We start from the raw sequence: 20361 nt of genomic DNA on the forward strand, positions 1-20361 counted from the left end.
TCAATTATTTTATTGACTCAGTTGAACACATTCTTGCTAGTAAGTCAATGTTTTTACATTTTTCTTTAAATCACACGATATCAAAATACATGAGAAAACGCAAGTTTTCAAAGTATAACATACATATTGGCATCAATATTTTATGCAAAGCATGACATTTTTTATCATTGAAACGTCAGCTACAGGAAATGATGTTCTAAAAATATTCTGAGTTTTTCTGGCATTTAGTTCATATTAAAGTTAACTGCGAGGGAGACAGCATAACTCTGATACGCCGCCTGCCGTCGTAAGTGCATGTCCCAGGCCTGTCTTGTGCCCCACTGCCACCTCCCAAGATGCGTTACATCGCAGCCTACCTGCTGGCCGTCTTCGGCAACAACGAGTCCCCCACGTCAAAGGACTTGAAGGAGATCCTGGACAGCGTTGACATCGAGACGGATGATGAGCAGATGAACAAGGTTATTAGTGAGCTGAATGGAAAAAACATTGAGGGTGTCATTGCTCAGGGTAATGGAAAACTTGCCAGCATGCCAGCCAGGGGAGCTGTGGCAGCGTCTGCCAGAGGGGGCTCTGCTGCTCCTGCTGCAGATGCTGCCCCTGCTGCAGCTGAGGAGAAGAAAGAAGAGAAGAAGGAGGAATCTGAAGAATGTGATGATGACATGGGATTCAGCCTGTTTGATTAATTATTTGTTATAGAGGAATTATTAAATTCTTTGTTTAAAAAAAAAATCTGATCACCATATACCAGTACTTAAGGGGTAGCTACAAAGAAGAGGGAGACTCCCTTTTTACAAGGAGTCCCATGGAGAGGACAAGGGGGAACGGACACAAGTTGCTCTTGGGGAGATTCTGATTGGACATCAGAGGGAAATTTTTCACAGTGAGAACAGTCACCATTGGAATAATCTCCCCAGGGAAGTGGTTGACTCGGACACGTTGGACACCTTTAAGATTCAGCTGGACAGGGTGCTGGGCCATCTTGTCTGGACTGTGCTCTTCCCAAAAAGGCTGGACTAGATGATCCCTGAGGTCCCTTCCAACCTGAGATTCTGTGATTCTGTGTGATTCTGTGAAATAAAAGATAATTATGAAACAATATAATTGGCCCAATTATTCTTTTTATTCTTTATTTATTTAAACTCAAAATCAAAATAAAAACAAGGGTTTACTAATCAGATGAGGAACCTTAGGACTTAGGAAAAGAGTGAGCCACTGAAACTGGAAATATATTAATATATAATATCTGCTGTGGTCCCCTGACTGACCTATCTTAGCAGCATACTGTTCTCTCCTGTCCTATTAAAGTTGTTTCACAGAATAGTTGAAGCTGGAGGTGAACTCCGGAGTTTATCTGGTCCAACCCCTGTGCTCAAGCAGGGCCACCTACAGGCGGTTGCCCAGGACCACATCCAGATGGCTTTTTAATATCTCCAGTGAGGGAGACTTCACAACCTCTCTAGGCAACCTGTGCCACTGCTCAGTCACTCTCACAGTGAAAAAGTGTTTCCTGATGTTCAGACAGAACCTCCTGTTTTAGTTTGTGCCCATTGCCTCTTGTCCTGTAACTGGGCACCACTGAAAACGGACTGGCTGTATCATCTTTATACTCTCCCTTCAGGTATTTATACACATTGATAAGATCCCCTCTGAGACTTCTCTAGGATAAGCAGTGCCAAGTCTTTCAGCCTTTCCTGACAGGAGAGATGATCCAGTCCCTTCATCATCTTCACAGCCTTTCATTGGACACCTTACCTTGTGCTGAGAAGTCCTGAACTGGACACACTACTCCAGACATAGTCTCACCAGTGCTGAGCAGAGGGGAAGGGCAACTTCCCTGGAAACAATCCGCCTAATGCAGCTGAGGGTACCGTTAAACTTCTTTGTTGTAAGGACACATTGCTTGTTAATATTCAAAGTGGTGTCCGGCAGGACTCCCAGGTCCTTTTCTGTTGCTTTCCAGCTGGGAAGCCCCGAATATATCCTGGTGCCTGGAGTTGTTCCTTCCCATGTGCAGAACTTTGCGCTTCCCCTTGTTGAACTTCATGAGGTTTCTGTCAGCCTCCTTCTCCAGCCTGACAGGTCTGTCTGGATGGCAGCATGGCCGTCTGGCATATCAACCACTCCTTCCAGGTTTCTGTCATCAGCAAGCTTTCCGATCGTATGCAGTGCCCCATCATCCTGATCTTTCATTAAGGTGTTAAACAGGATTGTACCCAGTATTGACTCCTGGGGTACACCACTAGTTACTGGCCTCCAGCTAGACTTTATGTCACTGATCACCACTCTCTCAGCCCAGACTTTCAGACAGTTTTCAGATCACAGGATTACAAAATCATCTCACCATCTTCTAATCCAGAGAGCTTCAGCATGGGTTCCATTTTTTTTTCTGTTCCCTTTTCATTTCAAATTCCAAATACTTTCTTTCAGCAGGGCCTGTTGATTAGTCAACAGCCCAAAGATAAAACTGTCCTGCTGCTACCTTTGCTAAACATAAGTGTAGTACATCTTCAGAAGAATTTGTAGTTAGTGCCCTGTGTCTATGAACATAGAATTCCCCTGATATGGTTTCTAAACTCTTTTGTGACTTTCAATGTCTGGCTGTTCCTATTCATAAAAATACATAACAGAAAAGTCTCTGTAACAGGGAACAAGATTTTGTAAGCCCTTGAAAACAAACTTTCTGATGTTGCAAAATCTAATCCTACTTCCTTCTTAAAAATAAAAATATAAGGTATTGTACTGGTCCTAAAGACTTTTGGTGTTGTTTGTTGTATATTTTTTGGTGTGGGTCTTTTTTTTTCCCCAGAATGCAGCATGTATATGCACACCAAAGAAACTGCTCAAATGTGTATTGTGATGGAAGGCCATTCACAAAAAGTAAAACTACTTGAGCTGTATTTAAGTGTTAACAATAAGATAAGAAACAGTAATCTAGCAGTTGCAATTAGAATACAGGTATTGAAGAACTGACAAATTTTTGGGAAAATGGAAATAAATGGAAAAGTATGGAACTGCATGCAAATGGAAGGATGAAACAAAGAAATAAGTTAAATATACATTGTACATATAAATACAAAATCATTGTGAAAAATATTTTTTTTAAACAAGAAGTGGTGTTCCATTTTCAGTTAACATGTTTCTCTAGTTACAGAAGTTTCATCAAAGAAAATTTTTAAGATTTTAAATGGATAGTAATTTCTCCACAGTAAGCATTGACAACAAGCAAAAATACAGCCTGTTTGTTGCAGTCCAAGAAAATCAGGGAACTGGCTTTTCAATGGAAGATAAAGCTGGAGTACAGCATCAATTGATTCAGAAAGCGGAAAATTCAGTGTCTCGTTTAGAAAGGAAGAGATGCAGTAGCTAAGAATACTAAGGCTAGTGCTTGCCTGTAGATACAGACAGCAGGGGGGTTCTCTCTGCTGAGGTAATGAATAATTAAAACATGCTTAGAACCTAGCTTATAGAGTGGCAGGATTCTATCAGACTAGCTGTTGAAGGAAAAAAACAAAAAGGCATCTTGTTGGCTATTAATGTGGAGACATGAGTAATATTGGCTTTTAAAACAGTACAAGAGAGCTGAGAGCACCTAAGTTGAGGATGTTATTTTCTGACAGTTATTATAACAGGCAGAACTATGCAGGTAGAGTGACACTGTGGTAGTTAGCAAGTTGTTTCCTTCCCATCATCACAGTGATTCAGAATAACTGATGCTACATTGGGACAGAGAGATAGAATAGATTTTTTGCTGTTTCTTTTAGCACGCTTTTTATTATAATCTTATAATTATAGATTTTTCCCAATGATAAATAAAAGGTAAGATGATAGAAGATAATTTATTCTACCTTTATATCCATTTTGATGCATGAGGAAAAGGTACATTAAAACCTGGCTAAACCTATTTATATATAATTTTAGTTAATAGATAGGGACCTGTAACTATGAAGCAGAATCAATAAGCAAACATCAGGTAAGTGCAGATAGTTAGCTTAATTCTCTGATGAACCAGCAACATAATATCCTGCTGAGTTCTAAAGTATAAAACTGGCAGTATTCAGCTAAAATTAAATGAAACCCATGTAAGGAAGACATTGAACTAGCATTTAATATTGTCAGTCAACAAATTAGAGAAGTATAAAACTATACTAAACAGGATATTAGAGCTTAAAACAGGACATGTAAAGTGCTTCCAGGAAAGCTTTAAAATTCACTGCTATTAAAACTGTGACTGGTGTAGATATTCTGAAGAACTCCTTTTTCTCAGTTCTCTGACTGCAAAGTGATCAGGTCATGATTTAACAGATGGACTTTAAGGTGGAGAGAGATTATGACGATCATTTAGCCTGTACTCATTCCATGATTCTTGTATTATTGGAAGAAGGGTAGTTCCCTGACCTTTATCTAGATTTCAGGGATTTTCACAAAATAGAGGTGTAATTTTACAAGTATGGGTGTTGTCTAATAGCTCCCAGGTAGAAAAATAAATCTGCACTGTTTATGAATAAGAAGCTAAAGAGAGCCTCAGTAACATGGAAATGAATAACAATGTTGAAATGTGAACTTCAAAGAAACAATTCCTATCAAATTCAGTTGAGTCTGACTCATTGAAACTGCTTCATTAACATCCCCCCAATGTAATGCTTTATTTCTTATTCTCTCCTACTATGAAATTAAAGGATATTCTGCTTTTCCAATGTAATGGAAAAATGTAATTTCTGAAAGCTTTGCCAGAGAAATTGTAACAAATAAAATTAAAAAATACAATTATTTCCATAATGCAAAATTATGTGATATGTGTTATTTTAATCCTTGCTTTAGACTCCAAAACTTTATAATTTATCTCATTTTGTTTATGTTGTTTCTTATTAAAGAGTGTCTGAAACTGTGAGGAAGACTGGGATTCTTCTCACTTTTGCCATTTATAATTCGAAGCTAATTAACTGCGACTTGATTCAGGTGTACTCACATACCCATCTACTGTCACTGAGATACCTTGGAGAATCCCACTCATTCTCCAGTTGCCTGTTCAGAAATACCTGTCTTCTATGTTATAACTTACACTCCTATGAAGGTATCACAGTTGAGCCAAATTTCAGCTCCTCTAGTTGTCTGTTTATCCTCAGCCTCCATAGGAGATTGATGCAGGAAATGGTCTCAAAAGCTGTCTTGAAATTGAGATAGACCTTCTCCTGTCTCTTTCTCCTTGTAGCCCATCATTTACCAGTAGAAGGCACTCAATTTGGTCAATCAGGATTGGCCTTGGTAAATTTTATTACCTACCTGTCCATCATGCATTTGGGGATGGATTTTGAGAGGACATGCCTCATGATCTTTCTAAGGACTAAGAGGTGAGACTGAATGACCTTTAGGTTCTTGGGTACTCCTTCTTTAAAATAGATAGGGCATAATTAATTTTCTGACTTGTTGGCGACCACTCCTGAATAGTCTGATTTTTTATAAATGAATGACAGCAGTTTCATCTGCCAGCTCTTTCAATGCCCTCAGGTGAATTAAATGATCAAACACTCATAAAAATGTAAATGCTTAGAGATGATGTACAGATGTTTTAAATTCCACCTTTGCTGTCTGTTCATTTCCTGTATGTTTCTTTTTTATATTGTAGTTCACCAAAAGTGTCTTGCTTTGTCAAATAGGCTTTCTGTCATCTTCTTTGTCAGATGATCAAAGCCAGCCTTCTGACAACAGAATCTTCTGGCCTTCATCTAGAGATACAGGACATATGTGTCTGGCTTCATGCTGGAGCTCTACACTGCCAAGGAACCATTTTACACAGAATGCAGCTCTCCCTCCTCTTCTCTACTTATCCTTCTCTAATAGTCTACACTTATTCATCTGTTCCTGTTGTGCTATCACACCAAGTCTCTGTGATTCCCCTTATGGCATAACCTTATCTCAGTACAAGGATTTCCAGTTCATCCTGTTTATTTTGCCAACTACTTTGTGTTAATGTATTGAGAAAAGCGTTTGAATGTTCTCCCTTCTGAGACTGAATGTGAGTCTCCCTTATTCCATGAGAACCTCCTCTTGTGTGGCTCTTCCTTAATTACTTCTGGGCCTAGGTCCCCACCTTCCAGTCAACTCATGTTAAAGCTCTTGCCATGTTAGTAAGTTTGTTATTCCCTGTCTTTATCAGGTGCATTTTCATTTCTTGTCAGTAGTCTCTACTTCCTTCATTAAATTATACACCATTATTGAATAGGCCAAATTATGTTCAGTGACACCAGCTATGCAGCCAGGTGTTGGTTTACTATGTATATCTACTCTTACCTTAGTCTTCTCCCTTGATTGAAAATATCGTAGAAAAAAACAATCCGTACTTTGAGTGTTCTTCCTCAGTTTCAAGAGCCCTGAATCTGTTTTCTCATCAGTTGCAAACTGAAAGAAGGCCTTTCTCTTGCTGTCAACAGTAACAATTTTCCAGCTGTCACCCACCTAAGACCTTTTGCTATCTTCCTGTTTCTGTGTTGTCTTAGCCATACCTTCCTTCCCACTGTTACAGGCCTCAGGCTATTGCCTCTGTCAACTCTTTTTGGAGATGCTGTTTGTCTTGTGTCTTTCTGAGAGGGAAAGTGTTCAAGTCGTCATATTCCAAGCAACCTCAAATTTAAAAGATTTGCATACTGTAGTCTAGAGAAATAAGAAATTATATAAGTAAATCTTCTAGTGTTAATCCAGAGAAGTTACTTCCTTTTTGAAATAACTTTTCAAAAAGTTATCTCTGGGGTTGTGGACGCAAGAAAAACAACTACTATCATTAACCAGGCCTATTCTACAGCTAAATAAGTAGGGGAGGGAGATGTTTAAAAAAGGAAGCTATACACAATAATAATTATTTAAATTTCAATCTCTTTTAAACTTCCCTGTGGACAGCTCTTGAAAGAGGGTAATTATGTGAGTGGATTTAATTTTGAAAAGTACTACGTGTCTTACTATTCTTATCAGTTGTGATACCTGCCTCATATTACCATCAATATGCAATTCTGTATTTCTCTTTGATAATCAAAACATCTTTATCTGTTACAGATGTCTTCTTGTAAGATCAGTATCTTGAAAGTTTGTATCCTTAAAAGAAGTCAGTGTCAGGCACAACGAGTCTTGTTCTCTGAGGAGACATACCTGTTCATTGTCTAACTCTTGATCAAATGGTCCTATCTTTGCAAACTGTCATTTGCAGTAGATTTACAACTTACAGCTAAAGACATCTGTTAGATGTTTTCTACAAAGTAAACAGAAATTCTTACAGACAGTTAGAAAATCTCATCTGTATTCTCTGAACTTCAACACAGAAGGAAAAGAATACCAAAAGTTAAAGCCAGATAGGGGGTGATTTCTGCTAAGTCTGTATAAATGCATGCAGACATGTTACAGTATAAACTTGCCTTAATGTGACAGAAATCAACAACTGCTGGAACAATCACCTGAACATTAATTAATGGACTTAACCAAGTCCACAAGGAAATATAAACTCTTTTACAAATAACTTTTGTTTTCTGTGAATCACAAAGTCCCCACCTTGTAGGTTTTACCTTTTGTGCTCTTACAATAATCAAGAAAATAAAGACCTGATCAAGTCAATGTGAGTCTTCTGAATAAAGAACAACTTTCCTTCTGGATCAGGTCATTATTTTGTTCTGTAGATTATTATCACTGGTAAATTAATAAATTTAATTTAAACAAAAATCACAAAAATACTTAGGTAGATGTGGTTTCAAAAATATTTTCTCCTGAAAAATCTAGAGCTGAAATATTTTTATAGGCACCTCTATCTCTGCCTTTGCTTTTCTTAAAAGTGCTGCTTTTAAAAATGTTGAGGTCATGAAACCTCAGCAGGTATTCAAGATTCTTATTATAAGTGTAAGTTTTGTATTAACTTTGGGGGGGGGGGGCTATCAAAACACTAATGAGGAAAGAGGACAAACAATTTAGAAGACAGCTTGATTTAAAAACATTTAAAACTCTGTTCCAAAGTTAAAATGAAAGCTTCCAGGCTCTTTCTCTCTCTAAGTGATATTAGCACTTGCTAGCCTTGTTATTTAAAGTTGATAAAATCTAAATTGTACATGTACTGAACTGAATCCTTCTGGAAATACTGTAGATGACAGGAAGTAACTTGACTGTGTCTCATTTATGAGTTTTTGACCAAGAAAAAAAAGGAAGAACAGCTACCAAAAAAAAGGCAATTTCTTGATATTTTCAGATTCATAAAATTATTCTCTTTATTAAATGGATTTATCATGATTTTTGAGAATATTTCAGAAAAAAAGGTTTTGAATTGCAGCTCATATTTTGTTAGTAAACTGAGTGCTCTGTGGTCATCTCTGAAACATTAACTGTACTACACTGAAATTTCCATTGATGAAACATATTATTATGAATGAAGAACACGGCCATGTGAGCATTACAGGCATAATTTCCTGTGATTTATACACACGCATAGGGATAACTTAATTCATAAGAGACGTACGAGTAATTTATTTCTAACTACTGAACTAAAACTGGACAGTAATTTCTCTGACTTTTTATGTGATGTTGTTGCTAAGGCATAAATGACATTGAATGATACTAAAGAGTTGTAATTTTGGTGCTTATCTTTGGCTCAGAGCTCTTAGATATTTATTTTCTTTGCAAGGCCAAATTGCTTCTCCTTTTACACATATGCAGAAACAGATCAGATATTAAATGGAAACCAAATGAGCAATAGTCATTGTTGACTTCTTTTACTTAAATTGGATAGTTACTGTGCTGCAATCAAAAAAAGAGGACTAAAATATTGGAAAGTTATGAGGTGTTTTGAACAACTTAATGTTCATCTTATCCTTGCCACCCTGTAATCAACATATTTCAATTTGCAGAACTCAGTTTGCTTTCTCTCTGGTTTAGAAACAAGAGGACTGCAGACTGAACACTTTCTGATTTTATTCCGTGTATTGAAGTAAGTGTTGCTACTTGTGTTCCATGAGCTATGAAAAATAAAAGATTCTATGTTCCCTGCTCAGCCAAAACCCAGTGACTTATGAGAGGATTTGTGAACATTTAAAAAGATTTCTTAAAATGGAACAGATAATCCATATCTGGATAACGAATTCAGTGATTCAAAGTCACTCAGAATAAAAATATCTGAACATTTTTTGACTGGGGCTCCCACAGAGTCCATACTTGGTACTAAGTAAAAAATATGGCAAGGAAATTGGATAGAAAGAATAAGAAATATTCTTACATATTACTCAAGGAGTTGTAGTTAACAGGGACATGCTACTATAAAATAATAGTACCATAGAACTGTAGAATCATAGGGTGATAGATTCATAGAATCATGGAGTGGTTTAAGTTGGAAGGAAATACAAAAGGTCCTCTAATTCCACTCCCCTGCCATGGACAGGGAAATATTGCAATAGATCAGGTTGCTCGAAGCCCCATGCAACCTGACCTTGAACACTTCCAGTGGTGGGTTATTCACAACTTCTCTGGGCAATTCTGTCCACTATCTCACCACTATCATCATTAAAAAAAAATTTCTGCCTTACATCTAATCTAAATATCTTTTTTTCAGTTTATTACCCCCTGTCCTGTCACTACAGGTTGACACTTTAAGTGTTAGAACTAGTGACTGAGAATAGTAAAAAAGAGGTCTCCTGTTTCTTAAGTGTCCTGATCAGGCTTTTTCAACTGGTGACAACCTTAAGTCTATGTCAGAGTAAAGCTTACAGTTCAATGATAATCCATGACAGGTGACAGATCTTGTCTAAGACAGCAAAAATCTTTCCTGTACTTACCACACTTTTACTCCTATCCATATTGTTTTCCCTTCATTTTCTTTTCTGTTTTTTTCTCTCATTTGGCAAGCTATGAAAGATATCCACTTTTCTTTTAAGCAGCACATAAATAAATCCATGGTGTGTTAAAGTTTATAAACTCTATTTATTTCTATCTCTATTGTCTGTAGTACAAGCATAAGACTTAGGATAATAATTTCTGAGCTGAAGTTGAAGAAATTATTTTTTAAAAATATAAAATTTTGATACAATCTGAGTTTTAAAAGAAGAGAAATATATATCAAATGTTCCTCTTTTTAATTTATGACTGTGAAAAACAGTGATGAAAATGAAGTACAAGTTCAAAAACATGCTTTTGACATGTTTCTCTTTCAAAGGTATAAACAAAAATAGGGAAAGTATCAAAGACTGTCAGAGAAAAAAAAAAAAAAGACCACTTAGGGAAATTAATTTTTGACAGGACTGGTACCAAGTTTTTAGAGAAAAAGTATTTTAAAAGGTTTATTATTATTTCATTATGATTTAAAAAAATGCTAACATGATGTCTATTAAAGCATATAATTCTGCCAGTAGTGACTTGTATAATTCCTATTACTGGTAATAACAGTTGTGCACATAAATATCTTCTGATCTAAAGGGAAAAGAAAAGCTCTAGTTTTTGAAAATGTATATTACTTAACCACTGAACTATACCAAGTCTTCAGGAGTCATAACAGTCCATTGAGTAAATTCCTATTTAAGCATTTCATGGTGGTGAATTTTTAACTTATCAAGCAAAAATCCTTTTCTTAGTTTATAGTTTTGATTTCCAGTTTTCTTCTGAACCATTACAATCACTACTAATCTGGCTCAGGTACATGATTACATAGTTCCCAAGCTAAAAATTTAAATGTCTTTTTTTTCTAAAGTAAAAGTAAGGTTGTACAGACTTTTGGCAGCATTTTTATCTCTGTTTAGTGATGTTCACCAAAGTAAAAATATACTAGGAACAAGACTCATATCTTTTAATCATTTACACCTGGCAGAAAAACCTCATATAACACAGAAATGTACTGTGAAGCATCCACAGTATTTCTTCAAAGTTTTTTTCCCTGGGTGTCTGATTTTGCATCTCAGTGGGATAAAAATGAGGAGAAAGATTTTGTGCTAAGAAAATTACATTCCTGGGTATGTTTTTGGGTTTTGGGTTTTTTTTTTTTCCATTTTACTAACCAATTTATGGGTCAAGCATATCTTTTATTTCAAGTAACATCTTCCTAGACTTGTCAGCCAGCTTGAAGAAATCAATGTCTAACATCAAGATTCAGTTGTTCTTTCCTTCCTAATTTTCCTCTCTTTCAGAATTACAGCAATAGCTGCCACTGGCATTATTTATATGATTGCAGTTATACAAAACTGCAAACTGAAATCTGACTACCTCTGTAAAACATACCTTTCCTGCACAGATGCTTCCTGCTCAAATAAGAATTTCCATTTCTTAATCTTTTTACATTAGCATATTGATGATGCATGCTAAGAGACTTGAAAAGCTCCTTCCATATTGTCCTCCAGGTAATAATTGCATGAAAACAACATTAAGAGGCAGACCCTCAGATTCATCTTTTTGGCTTGGTACAAACTGACAGATTATGACAGTTTATATATGCAGAGCACTGATTTGGAAATACCTTATCTGACAATATTTTGATCCCAATCTTTATATCTGTTTCTCTATTACAAAAACATCCTATCTATCTGGGGTAGACATAATAAGGGTCTACAATCCTTTCTTCATGAGTGATATCTTTTCTGATTTTTTTCCAGTTAGGAACAGAGAAGAGTTACAAAGGGAGCGGCTGAGGAGTTTCTGAATTAGGATTGTTCTCCCATAGAAAAAGGCCATAGGTTTGGTTTTCTGGAAATAGAAGTCCTGTTCCTAAATCTGTTATTTCCAAGTGTTTCAAAGATTTCAAGAACTCATTAGAACTCAAGGAAATATTAAAGCTTTTCAAAGAGCAGTGCCTTGAGGCGCTGCTCTCCCAAGACCTACTTGATCCATCTGAAGACAGCCTATGATAATTGACATATTATGGACTATCATATCCCCCCTCTCTCCTCCAGAGAGCATGGAATATCCATCTCACACTAAAGGGAATAAGGGGACATTTTACTGATGGGAAGTGTAGTGGAGTCACCACAGTTGCATTCAGAATTAACAGCCATTACTCAAAGGCAGATAACCAGACAAATGAAACACAACGAATGAAACCTTAGATCAAATGCAAAGAAACTATTCCCTTTAATAATAATAAGATAATACTAAGATATGTGGCAGTACAGTGTAGGATATCAGAGTGCTCAGTACTGCACACCTGATTCTGAAACAGTGGCTACTGTGCAACTAGTTGTTTTTATGGTAGTGTTATACATGCTTTATAGACAGTTCCACTATGCTATCAGGGTAACTTCATCAGGCTTTTTACACAACTTTTACACAACAGCAGTTATCTGTTGGACAATCTAGATCTGTGTTCTCTGGTATTACCTTGTCCCTATACTTTCAGGGTTCCTACTATATTGCATTCCTAGGGACACATGATACAGTCCTGTGACTGTTCACTTATACATTCTTATTTTAAAGTCATTGGTAGTTCAGTACACAAAAGTATCTGAAAGCAGAGCGATAAAGTGAGCTCACATACAATAATTTCTCAACAACTTATTAGCAGTATCGAATTACAGCAATGTTAATATGGATGAGATTTTCTTTTTCTTTATTTGGGTTATAACAAAATTTTTTGTAAAGTTCTAAAGACTTGAAATTAAGTGGTGCTTTTAAATGATGCAACTGATACTGACTTGCATAAAAACAACAACATAAATTAATTGGGAGATTCAGAGGAATTCTTTGCAAACAGCTACAATTAGTATGGGATCATGTACCAGGTAAATCTTCTATTGTAAATCAGTGTGACCTAATAGTTAAGATGTTCTAACTTTTGCATTTATTTACCCCCTTAGGAAAGATCTGTGTACAGAAATGAAAACACTGAAGATTCTTTTTATGCAGCTGCTATGCCTGGCTCAAATACTGTTGACATCAAATAAGACAAAGCTTCATTGAATTAATTTACTGAAGGTATTTAACAATGACAGAACTTAAAATCATTCACTCTAATGCTCAATTCTGTCTTCATGAGATACTCTTCACACAAATATATGTTAAGTTCTAAGCCTCATATTTCTTCCATTAAAAAAAACCCAACAAACAAAACACCAAACGCAAAACCACCTTCAAAACAACCCAAAATTTTAAGAGCCATAGCCCAGTCTTTCTTGACAGCTCATTCTTTAGTTATTTTCATTTGCTATCTGAGTAGCAGGAATAAAACTGGAAACAGGAATAAACCAGAATAAAACAGACATAAAACTGAATAAAACCATTTGTCATTTGTACTGTGCTGTTGATCAACACTTGCCAATCTCCATTTTGGTTACTTATGCCTTTAACAGACTTCTTCACAAGACAGCTATGGATGTTAAATATCCTAATTTGTTCCTTTACATGATTTGATTTGATTCTTTACTGTGGTTGGCTCTACTCCACTTTCTTCTTCCTCTGGGCATGCTTCCATTCTTTATAGTTATATTACTAACAATAGCCTAAGCAGAAGTTCACCAAATCAAGGAGACTCATCCTGATTTGAATGGAGGTGGTTCCTGCAGCCATCTGGCCACAATCTCGTATGATCTCAAACAAGTGATGTCTAAATCATTACACAGGCTGAAGCTTGCTGTTAATTTTTCTCTATCCCCTGTTCAAGAAAATCTACCGGTAACTTGCTTATTAGCAGAAAAATATTGGCAATGCTATGACACACCAACATTTAGTATCACAGAATTTGTAGAATTGCATTATGTTTGAAAAAGGAGAGTGTATAATGAACTTGTTATCTTGAATCAGTTGCTGGAAGACAGACATTTTTACTACAAAAACACCATCACCAGCAGCTTTAATTATCACAGTTATTGGCAATTCTGGCAGAAAGGCTAACAGCTGAAAGAATATAGGATTCCAGCTATTTGAGACAAGGTTTTCAGAAGAAAAAATTGAAGCATATTGGAACAATAGTGTGAAAGAAAATGGTATATCTTGTCTTTCAGCTGAATTTATTACTTCACTTCAAACCACTGGCTTTTAAGAAGCAGGTTTTTAAGTAATTTCTATATTTCTAGTGCCTGACTAAAGATCTCTTCTCTAGTGGTTAAGAGAATAGAATTATATTATTTTTAATCCCAAGTCTATAATATATATTAAAAAACCCCACCATATTCCATCAATAGGAATCAAAAGCCGGTTGTCATGGTGTTATCTTTGTACTTGTTCCACCAAAAATGGTGGCTTTCATAGGGTTAGTGAATCTGGGAATGTTGTCAAAATGTGATACACTTTTATGTCCTTCCAAGGCTCACATCTGCATTCTGATCCAAGTGGAGAACTGCAGATTCTTTTCAAATGTATATTTGCAATTACAGAACACTGCTATGAAAGCCCAGACACTGCAAAGTCTTTCTTGACATACAATATTCACTAAGACTGAAAGCATTTGAAATGTCTCTGTTAATGGATAAACACTGGGTCTGAAGATTGAAAGTGTGCTTCCTGCGGGAAGTGATGTACACACAAATAAGCACAAGATGTAGCTATTAAAGCAATCCACTTTCAAAGCAATCAGGAGGAAAAAGGCTCAGTGTATATGATACTTTACTGAAAACAAAACATTAGTTTTATTCAGTATTTGTCAGCCTTTCCAGATGATGTACCAGTTTCAATCAGTGAAGGGTAACACCTTTGAAAAAGCACCTTTAGGGTTATTAAGAACATAATTAGAATGGAAAGAAGAGTTAAAATCCACTATTGAAAGATACCAAATTCTAATTTAGGATAGAGATGGATTCAGTTCTGATTCAGATGGGGATCCATCCTAATTAGTAATAAAAAATGGAGGTTATAATCCTATTAATAATCCTATTAGATATGAAGACCAATTCCAAAAATTGTATTTATCTATCTGTGACGTACATTCTGGCTTCAGGTCTCTAGTACCCATTTCCATTTTTCTTTTGAATTGGAGGTAGACATTTACTTTGTAACTTCAGCTTGTCTTTTCTATTTTAGTCCTTTATGTACATGCTCTTCAAACACTGTTTTCAGCAGTATTTCCTTTATTTCTGAATTCATGCAAAATGAAATTTGCACTGTAAAGTGACATTCATTGTGGTGACAAACCTCTCTGTAGACAGACAATAAGATATCTAACATATCTCTAACAATAACTTACCTAACATCTCTAATGTAGCTAAAAATGTAGATGTAATAATAGGAGAATTACGTTCTATAGGCACACATCATGTACCAGATATCCAAGTCAAGAGAGGGCTTTCTTGCCAAAACACAGTAAGAGAGCTGCTTGATTCAAATCTTTGCATCTCTTGGACAGTTATTATGACAATCTTAATACACCATTGCCATCTATATTTGTAGATAAGCACCAATGGTCACAGTGAACGGTAAGCAGATTACAAAGACATAACGAGAAGTAAAATAATGAAATATTTTATAATTGTATTACACAAGAAATATACATATTAGGAGTTATATAATATTCTGTAGGATACTACTTCACAATAAGGCAACATTATGAATACCTTTTATCACATTTCCTTTTTACTTTCCTCTGTTAACAGAGGGCAAAGCCATTATAAAGGCTGAAGAAAAGCTGGAACCTTAGAATACATCACAATATAATAACATTTCTCTTCAACCTCTCATAACAGAGGATCTGCATATCTGGACTGTTTGGTCCACTTCCAACTCTTTTTGGATTGTCTCACATACCAAAACTGCTTTTTTTTGTTGTTTAATGTTTAGGGGTTTTTGTGGTTTTGGTTTTTTGTTTGTTCGTTTGTTTTTAAATGAAATAGTAGTGTAAGAAAGAAATCTGTATTTCCCTTAATAAGCTAACCAAATCTGAGAACTTTCCTTCCCTTGGCAGTTCTTCCACTTTTACAGAATGAAATTGCATTCCATTCCTTTCAATGTTGTAATATATTTTGCAATACTTAAGCACAAATATAAAAAATCAATTTTTCACCATTTATTTACAAGCTATATAATTTATTGGAAAATATTTAATCATGGTTTTGTGTAACAGACTTTTTTCAAAGGATTTCAGACCAACCTATTCATGTAGAGCTCTAAAATATGTTCTTTTTAATGCAAAATTAATGAGATGATGTACTATTTACAGCAGCGCTAGTATTCTATTTTGTCAGGATAAATAGAAACAACTACTGTACATTAACCTAGCTACAGAACTACTGTAATACCAAGATAATTCTATCTGTGTTTCTAGGCTTGAAAATTGAATAGAAATAGCTTTGGCAAGGAGCTTGCCAAGTACTGTGAAGACATTATTTCCGTAAGGCTTGCTGCTTCATTACTTTGGAACACAGTACATAATTCAGACTTCACTGGCTTATTTTCTGTATAGATAGCTAATGCTTTAATGTTGAGGGAAATAAACTTTCCTCGTCTAACCCATTCCAGTTCAGTCAAATCTGAGTATCTAGACAGAGTTATCTGTCTGGCAAACTTCTCCACCTCCTTTTTCTCTTTTGGAGGTGCTTCAAGTGGCTATTTGACAGATCAATAGTAATGCATGGCTTACAGAGAAGATTGGCTAAAAGTTGAGCTTTAGTGGACCAGAAATGCTGAAAATACATGCAAGAGATCTCTGAAAAATAAACATTTCCAGACACTATTTTGTTCAGTTGGACTTGAGTAATAAAGTCCATTTCTCTGTGTTCAGATGGTTAGAATAGAATCAACTTTTATTTGTTTATGTAAAAACAAAAGTGGCCTAAACAAGATTTACTGTGATAATTTTATCTTCAAAGCAAGAAATCTAAAACATTCTTGTTATTTTCTTTCCTTCATATTTTGTTTGTAATCAAGATTCATCAACATACTTGACATTCTGACATGGAAGGGGAATGGAACATGGTTTACTTTGAACTGCATTCAAAATACTTTTTCGCGTCCTGGTTTCAGCTGGGATACAGTTAATTGTCCTCCTAGTAGCTGGTATAGTGCTTTGTTTTAGATTTAGGATGAGAATAATGTTGCTAACACACTGACGTTTTAGTTGTTTCTAGAGCAGTGCTTACACTAGTGAAGGACATTTCAGCTTCTCATGTCCTGCCAGAGAGAAGCTGGGAGGGGGCACAGCCAGGACAGCTGACCCAAACTGGCCAAAGGGATATTCCATACCATATGATGCTATGCTCAGTATATAATCTGAGGGGAGCTGGCCAGGGGACAATGGTTGCTTCTCCGGGACAGGCTGGGCATCCATTGACAGGTGGTAAGAACTTTTATTGTGCATCATTTGCTTTGTATATAATAATAATAATAATAATAATAATAATAATAATAATAATAATAATAATAATAATAATAATAATGTTTTTATTATTAATACTACTATTTTACTTTATTTTATTTCAATTATTAAACTGTTCTTATCTCAACCCACAATTTTTTTTACTTTTACTGTTCTGATTGTCTCCCCCATCCCACCGGGGTGGGGAGTGAGCGAGTGGCTGTGTGGTGCTTAGTTGCTGGCTAGGGTTAAACCATGACACTTTGTCAGAAATAAAAAGGTTACTGTTGAATTACATGTTAATGGCAAATTATTTCTAGAGTTCTATACATTTACAATGTTTGTACAAATCAGAAAAGACATTTTCTCCAAAAAACCAGAATGTATTTCTTCACTGCATCCAGATTGTTTACATTTGGACCACTTAGAAATACTCACAGTAAGATGCTTGCTTTAGCTTTTATTACTGGTATGAACTCTATAAAACCAGTTGTTAGTGAACTTCACCTGTTTTTTTTACTCATTTTACCTACCTGAAGATTCTATGATGTAAAGCAGGCTTATGCATGGATTCACCCCGCTAACTTTAAGCACACATTTAAAAGTGTCCTTCACTGTTTTTACTATTTATAAAAACAAATATGAATCAAGGAAGATGCAGATTACCTGAGACACCCAGCCATCTGAGGAAGCCTAGGATGTCTAGTCTCTTAAATGAGGTGTCATGAATGTATTTTCAAAATTATATTGGATGAATCTGAGTCATATCTTGCAGTAACAGCTGGACTTGATAAATTTCACTGACATCAGAGATGCTGTATAGAAGCATAAAGTATTTATTTCTGCAGATGCAACCAAGGCCTGAATATACATCCTTAGGCATCCCTATGTCTATGTAGATGAATGCCTTTAATACTGCAAAGAATTGGACAAGCCGTGGGTGGAAAGATGAAGTCAAGGGCACATCAGAATATAAAAGCGCTAAGGGTGGCGGACTGCAATCACACGAAAACAGAAATGACTTTCAAAGAGAGATGTCAGAATAGTAATGGCAAATAACAAATTATATTGGCAAGTTATTTGAAATTATGGAGACTTATCACAACAATAAATTAAGCCAATGCAAGAGTATTTGTAAAATCAGGACTTCACAGAAAGTCTATCTAATATTAACTTATGTCCTTACAATAATGGAAACCAAAATGTTAGTCTGTCTACTTGGGAAAAAAATGAAATTATTTTTCAGTGAGCTACATCTCTTGACTTACCAGCGTTCACCATAAGACAAGTTACAGAACTATCATAAACACTGACAAGAGCTTTTAAATAGTTAAGCACTGAAAAATACTTGATAAGGACTATTGCTACTCTACAAAATAAGTCATTGTATTTTCAATCTCACTTTTCTACTCTAGCTTAAAGAATTTATAATATTAGGTTGATGACCTAATATTTTCTTTCTGTAGAGAAAATTTTAATGAGATAAGCAAATGATGTGTGTTGCATGGTACAGCTGAAGCATAAAAAAATCAGTAATAAATGATCATATGTACTATATATTTTGAAAAATGAGCTTGAACAAGTCTTTAATAAAGTCATTATTTCTCTTATCATAAATCACTAAGGCTTATTTTTGCCCAGTAGATATAAGGCAGTCAAGGACAACTGTTTTAAATTTGTCCTTGCTTGTAATTTACTGCACAAGAAGTTTCTCATTTTTCCTTGACTAATGCAGAACAGTACTACTTTATTCGTTATTATAATGTGCAAAATATTTAGTAAGACGAATGGAATTTCCACTCTAAAAAGTGCTTGCAAAATACTAGCAATCACACTGTCATATATTAGTAGGGATGGGTTTGAAGTACCAGTAAGGGGAGGTACAACCAAACATTTTAAAGTCTAAGAAACACTTTATAAAGACTGTATGCTTTATCTACCCCCTGAGCCAATGAGCAAACTTTCATTCTACCGCAAGAGTTTCATATGGTGGGGGGCATTGTTGCCTTCTCTAGTGATTGTCACTGAAACATTTGTGTCAGTTGATGCTGTCTGGGCCATTAAGTCTTCTTCAGCCTATTCTGAATCTTAGAGATTAAGAATCTTGTTCTTTACCTTCTTCGACCAAAAAAAAAAAAAAAAAAGAGAAATAAAAAAAGTCAGTGTCTCATATTTTTCTGTAGTTCTGCTCTGGAGACTAATTTAACACTCTGCAGCCAAGAGGAACAAGTTGAACGCTTACTTTTTAGACCCATGTTTTGCCATAAATATATGGCATCTATGTACAGCAAACAAGCACATACATACATACATTCATTATCACAGGTCTACAGCATGTATAATTTTTGTCTCTCTTAATCATAATAAATTCGATTTTTGCCAGTTTATAAAAAAAGGAGCATTTTAAGTTCTTAAAGTCCAGTGATAAATAGTTTAGATTTAAGCTTCTTAATGAATAACACTGTAAAGTAAAATTCCCAATGGAAAAGGAACTGCCCTGTAATTACAAGGATTCAAACTAGACTTCATGGGGATTTTTGCAATCTTTTTAGCAGTTTAATACCATTTTATGCAAGACTTCAGATGCATTTCAAAAAGTCTATAGTATTGAAACACATAACCATTATGTGTCATTACCACAGGTTTTCAGAATATATGCATGAGGGTAATGCTTCAGTTTTCTGAATAATTCTCACAACTGTATTTCTGAAAAGTGAGAATCTAAAAATAATCCAAGCACTTTTCCAAGGAGGTTAAAAATTTATATTAATAACAAAAAATGGATCTAAATTTTCTCAGGTGATGTAAATGAGTCTTTTTGAAGTTGCTTTTTTTTCCTCCCCATTCTTTTTCCTTTGCCATTCTTTCCCACCCACCTCTCCTATATTAAGGAGTCCTAGAGTGCTTCTTTCTGCTTTAAGATGCGATAAGAAGTGGGTTTTTTAACATATTTTGACCAGATCAGCAAAAATTAAAAATTCCCCCACCCTCCAATCTTATCTTTTACTGAAGTTTTTCTTGTTACAAGGTCTCTATTTAAAACTGAGGTAGTTGAAATGAGTTCAGTAATCTATTTTTTTTTCCCTGATTGAAATCTGATGTTTTATTACACCTTCCTCATGTAACTAACTACTGCACATTAA

The 20361-nt window shown here is 35.4% G+C and overlaps 1 protein-coding gene across 1 annotated transcript; it reads left to right on the plus strand.

Annotated features, from left to right (window-relative positions):
• Positions 1–277: 277 nt before the first annotated feature.
• On the plus strand, positions 278–722 carry LOC135317791 (large ribosomal subunit protein P2-like). Its single transcript, XM_064474259.1, has one exon. It carries the CDS (start codon positions 336–338, stop codon positions 681–683), a length of 348 nt encoding a protein of 115 aa, XP_064330329.1. The 5' UTR covers positions 278–335; the 3' UTR covers positions 684–722.
• Positions 723–20361: the final 19639 nt, after the last annotated feature.

Source organism: Phalacrocorax carbo, chromosome 1, assembly GCF_963921805.1.
Source record: "Phalacrocorax carbo chromosome 1, bPhaCar2.1, whole genome shotgun sequence".
NCBI lineage: Eukaryota > Metazoa > Chordata > Aves > Suliformes > Phalacrocoracidae > Phalacrocorax > Phalacrocorax carbo.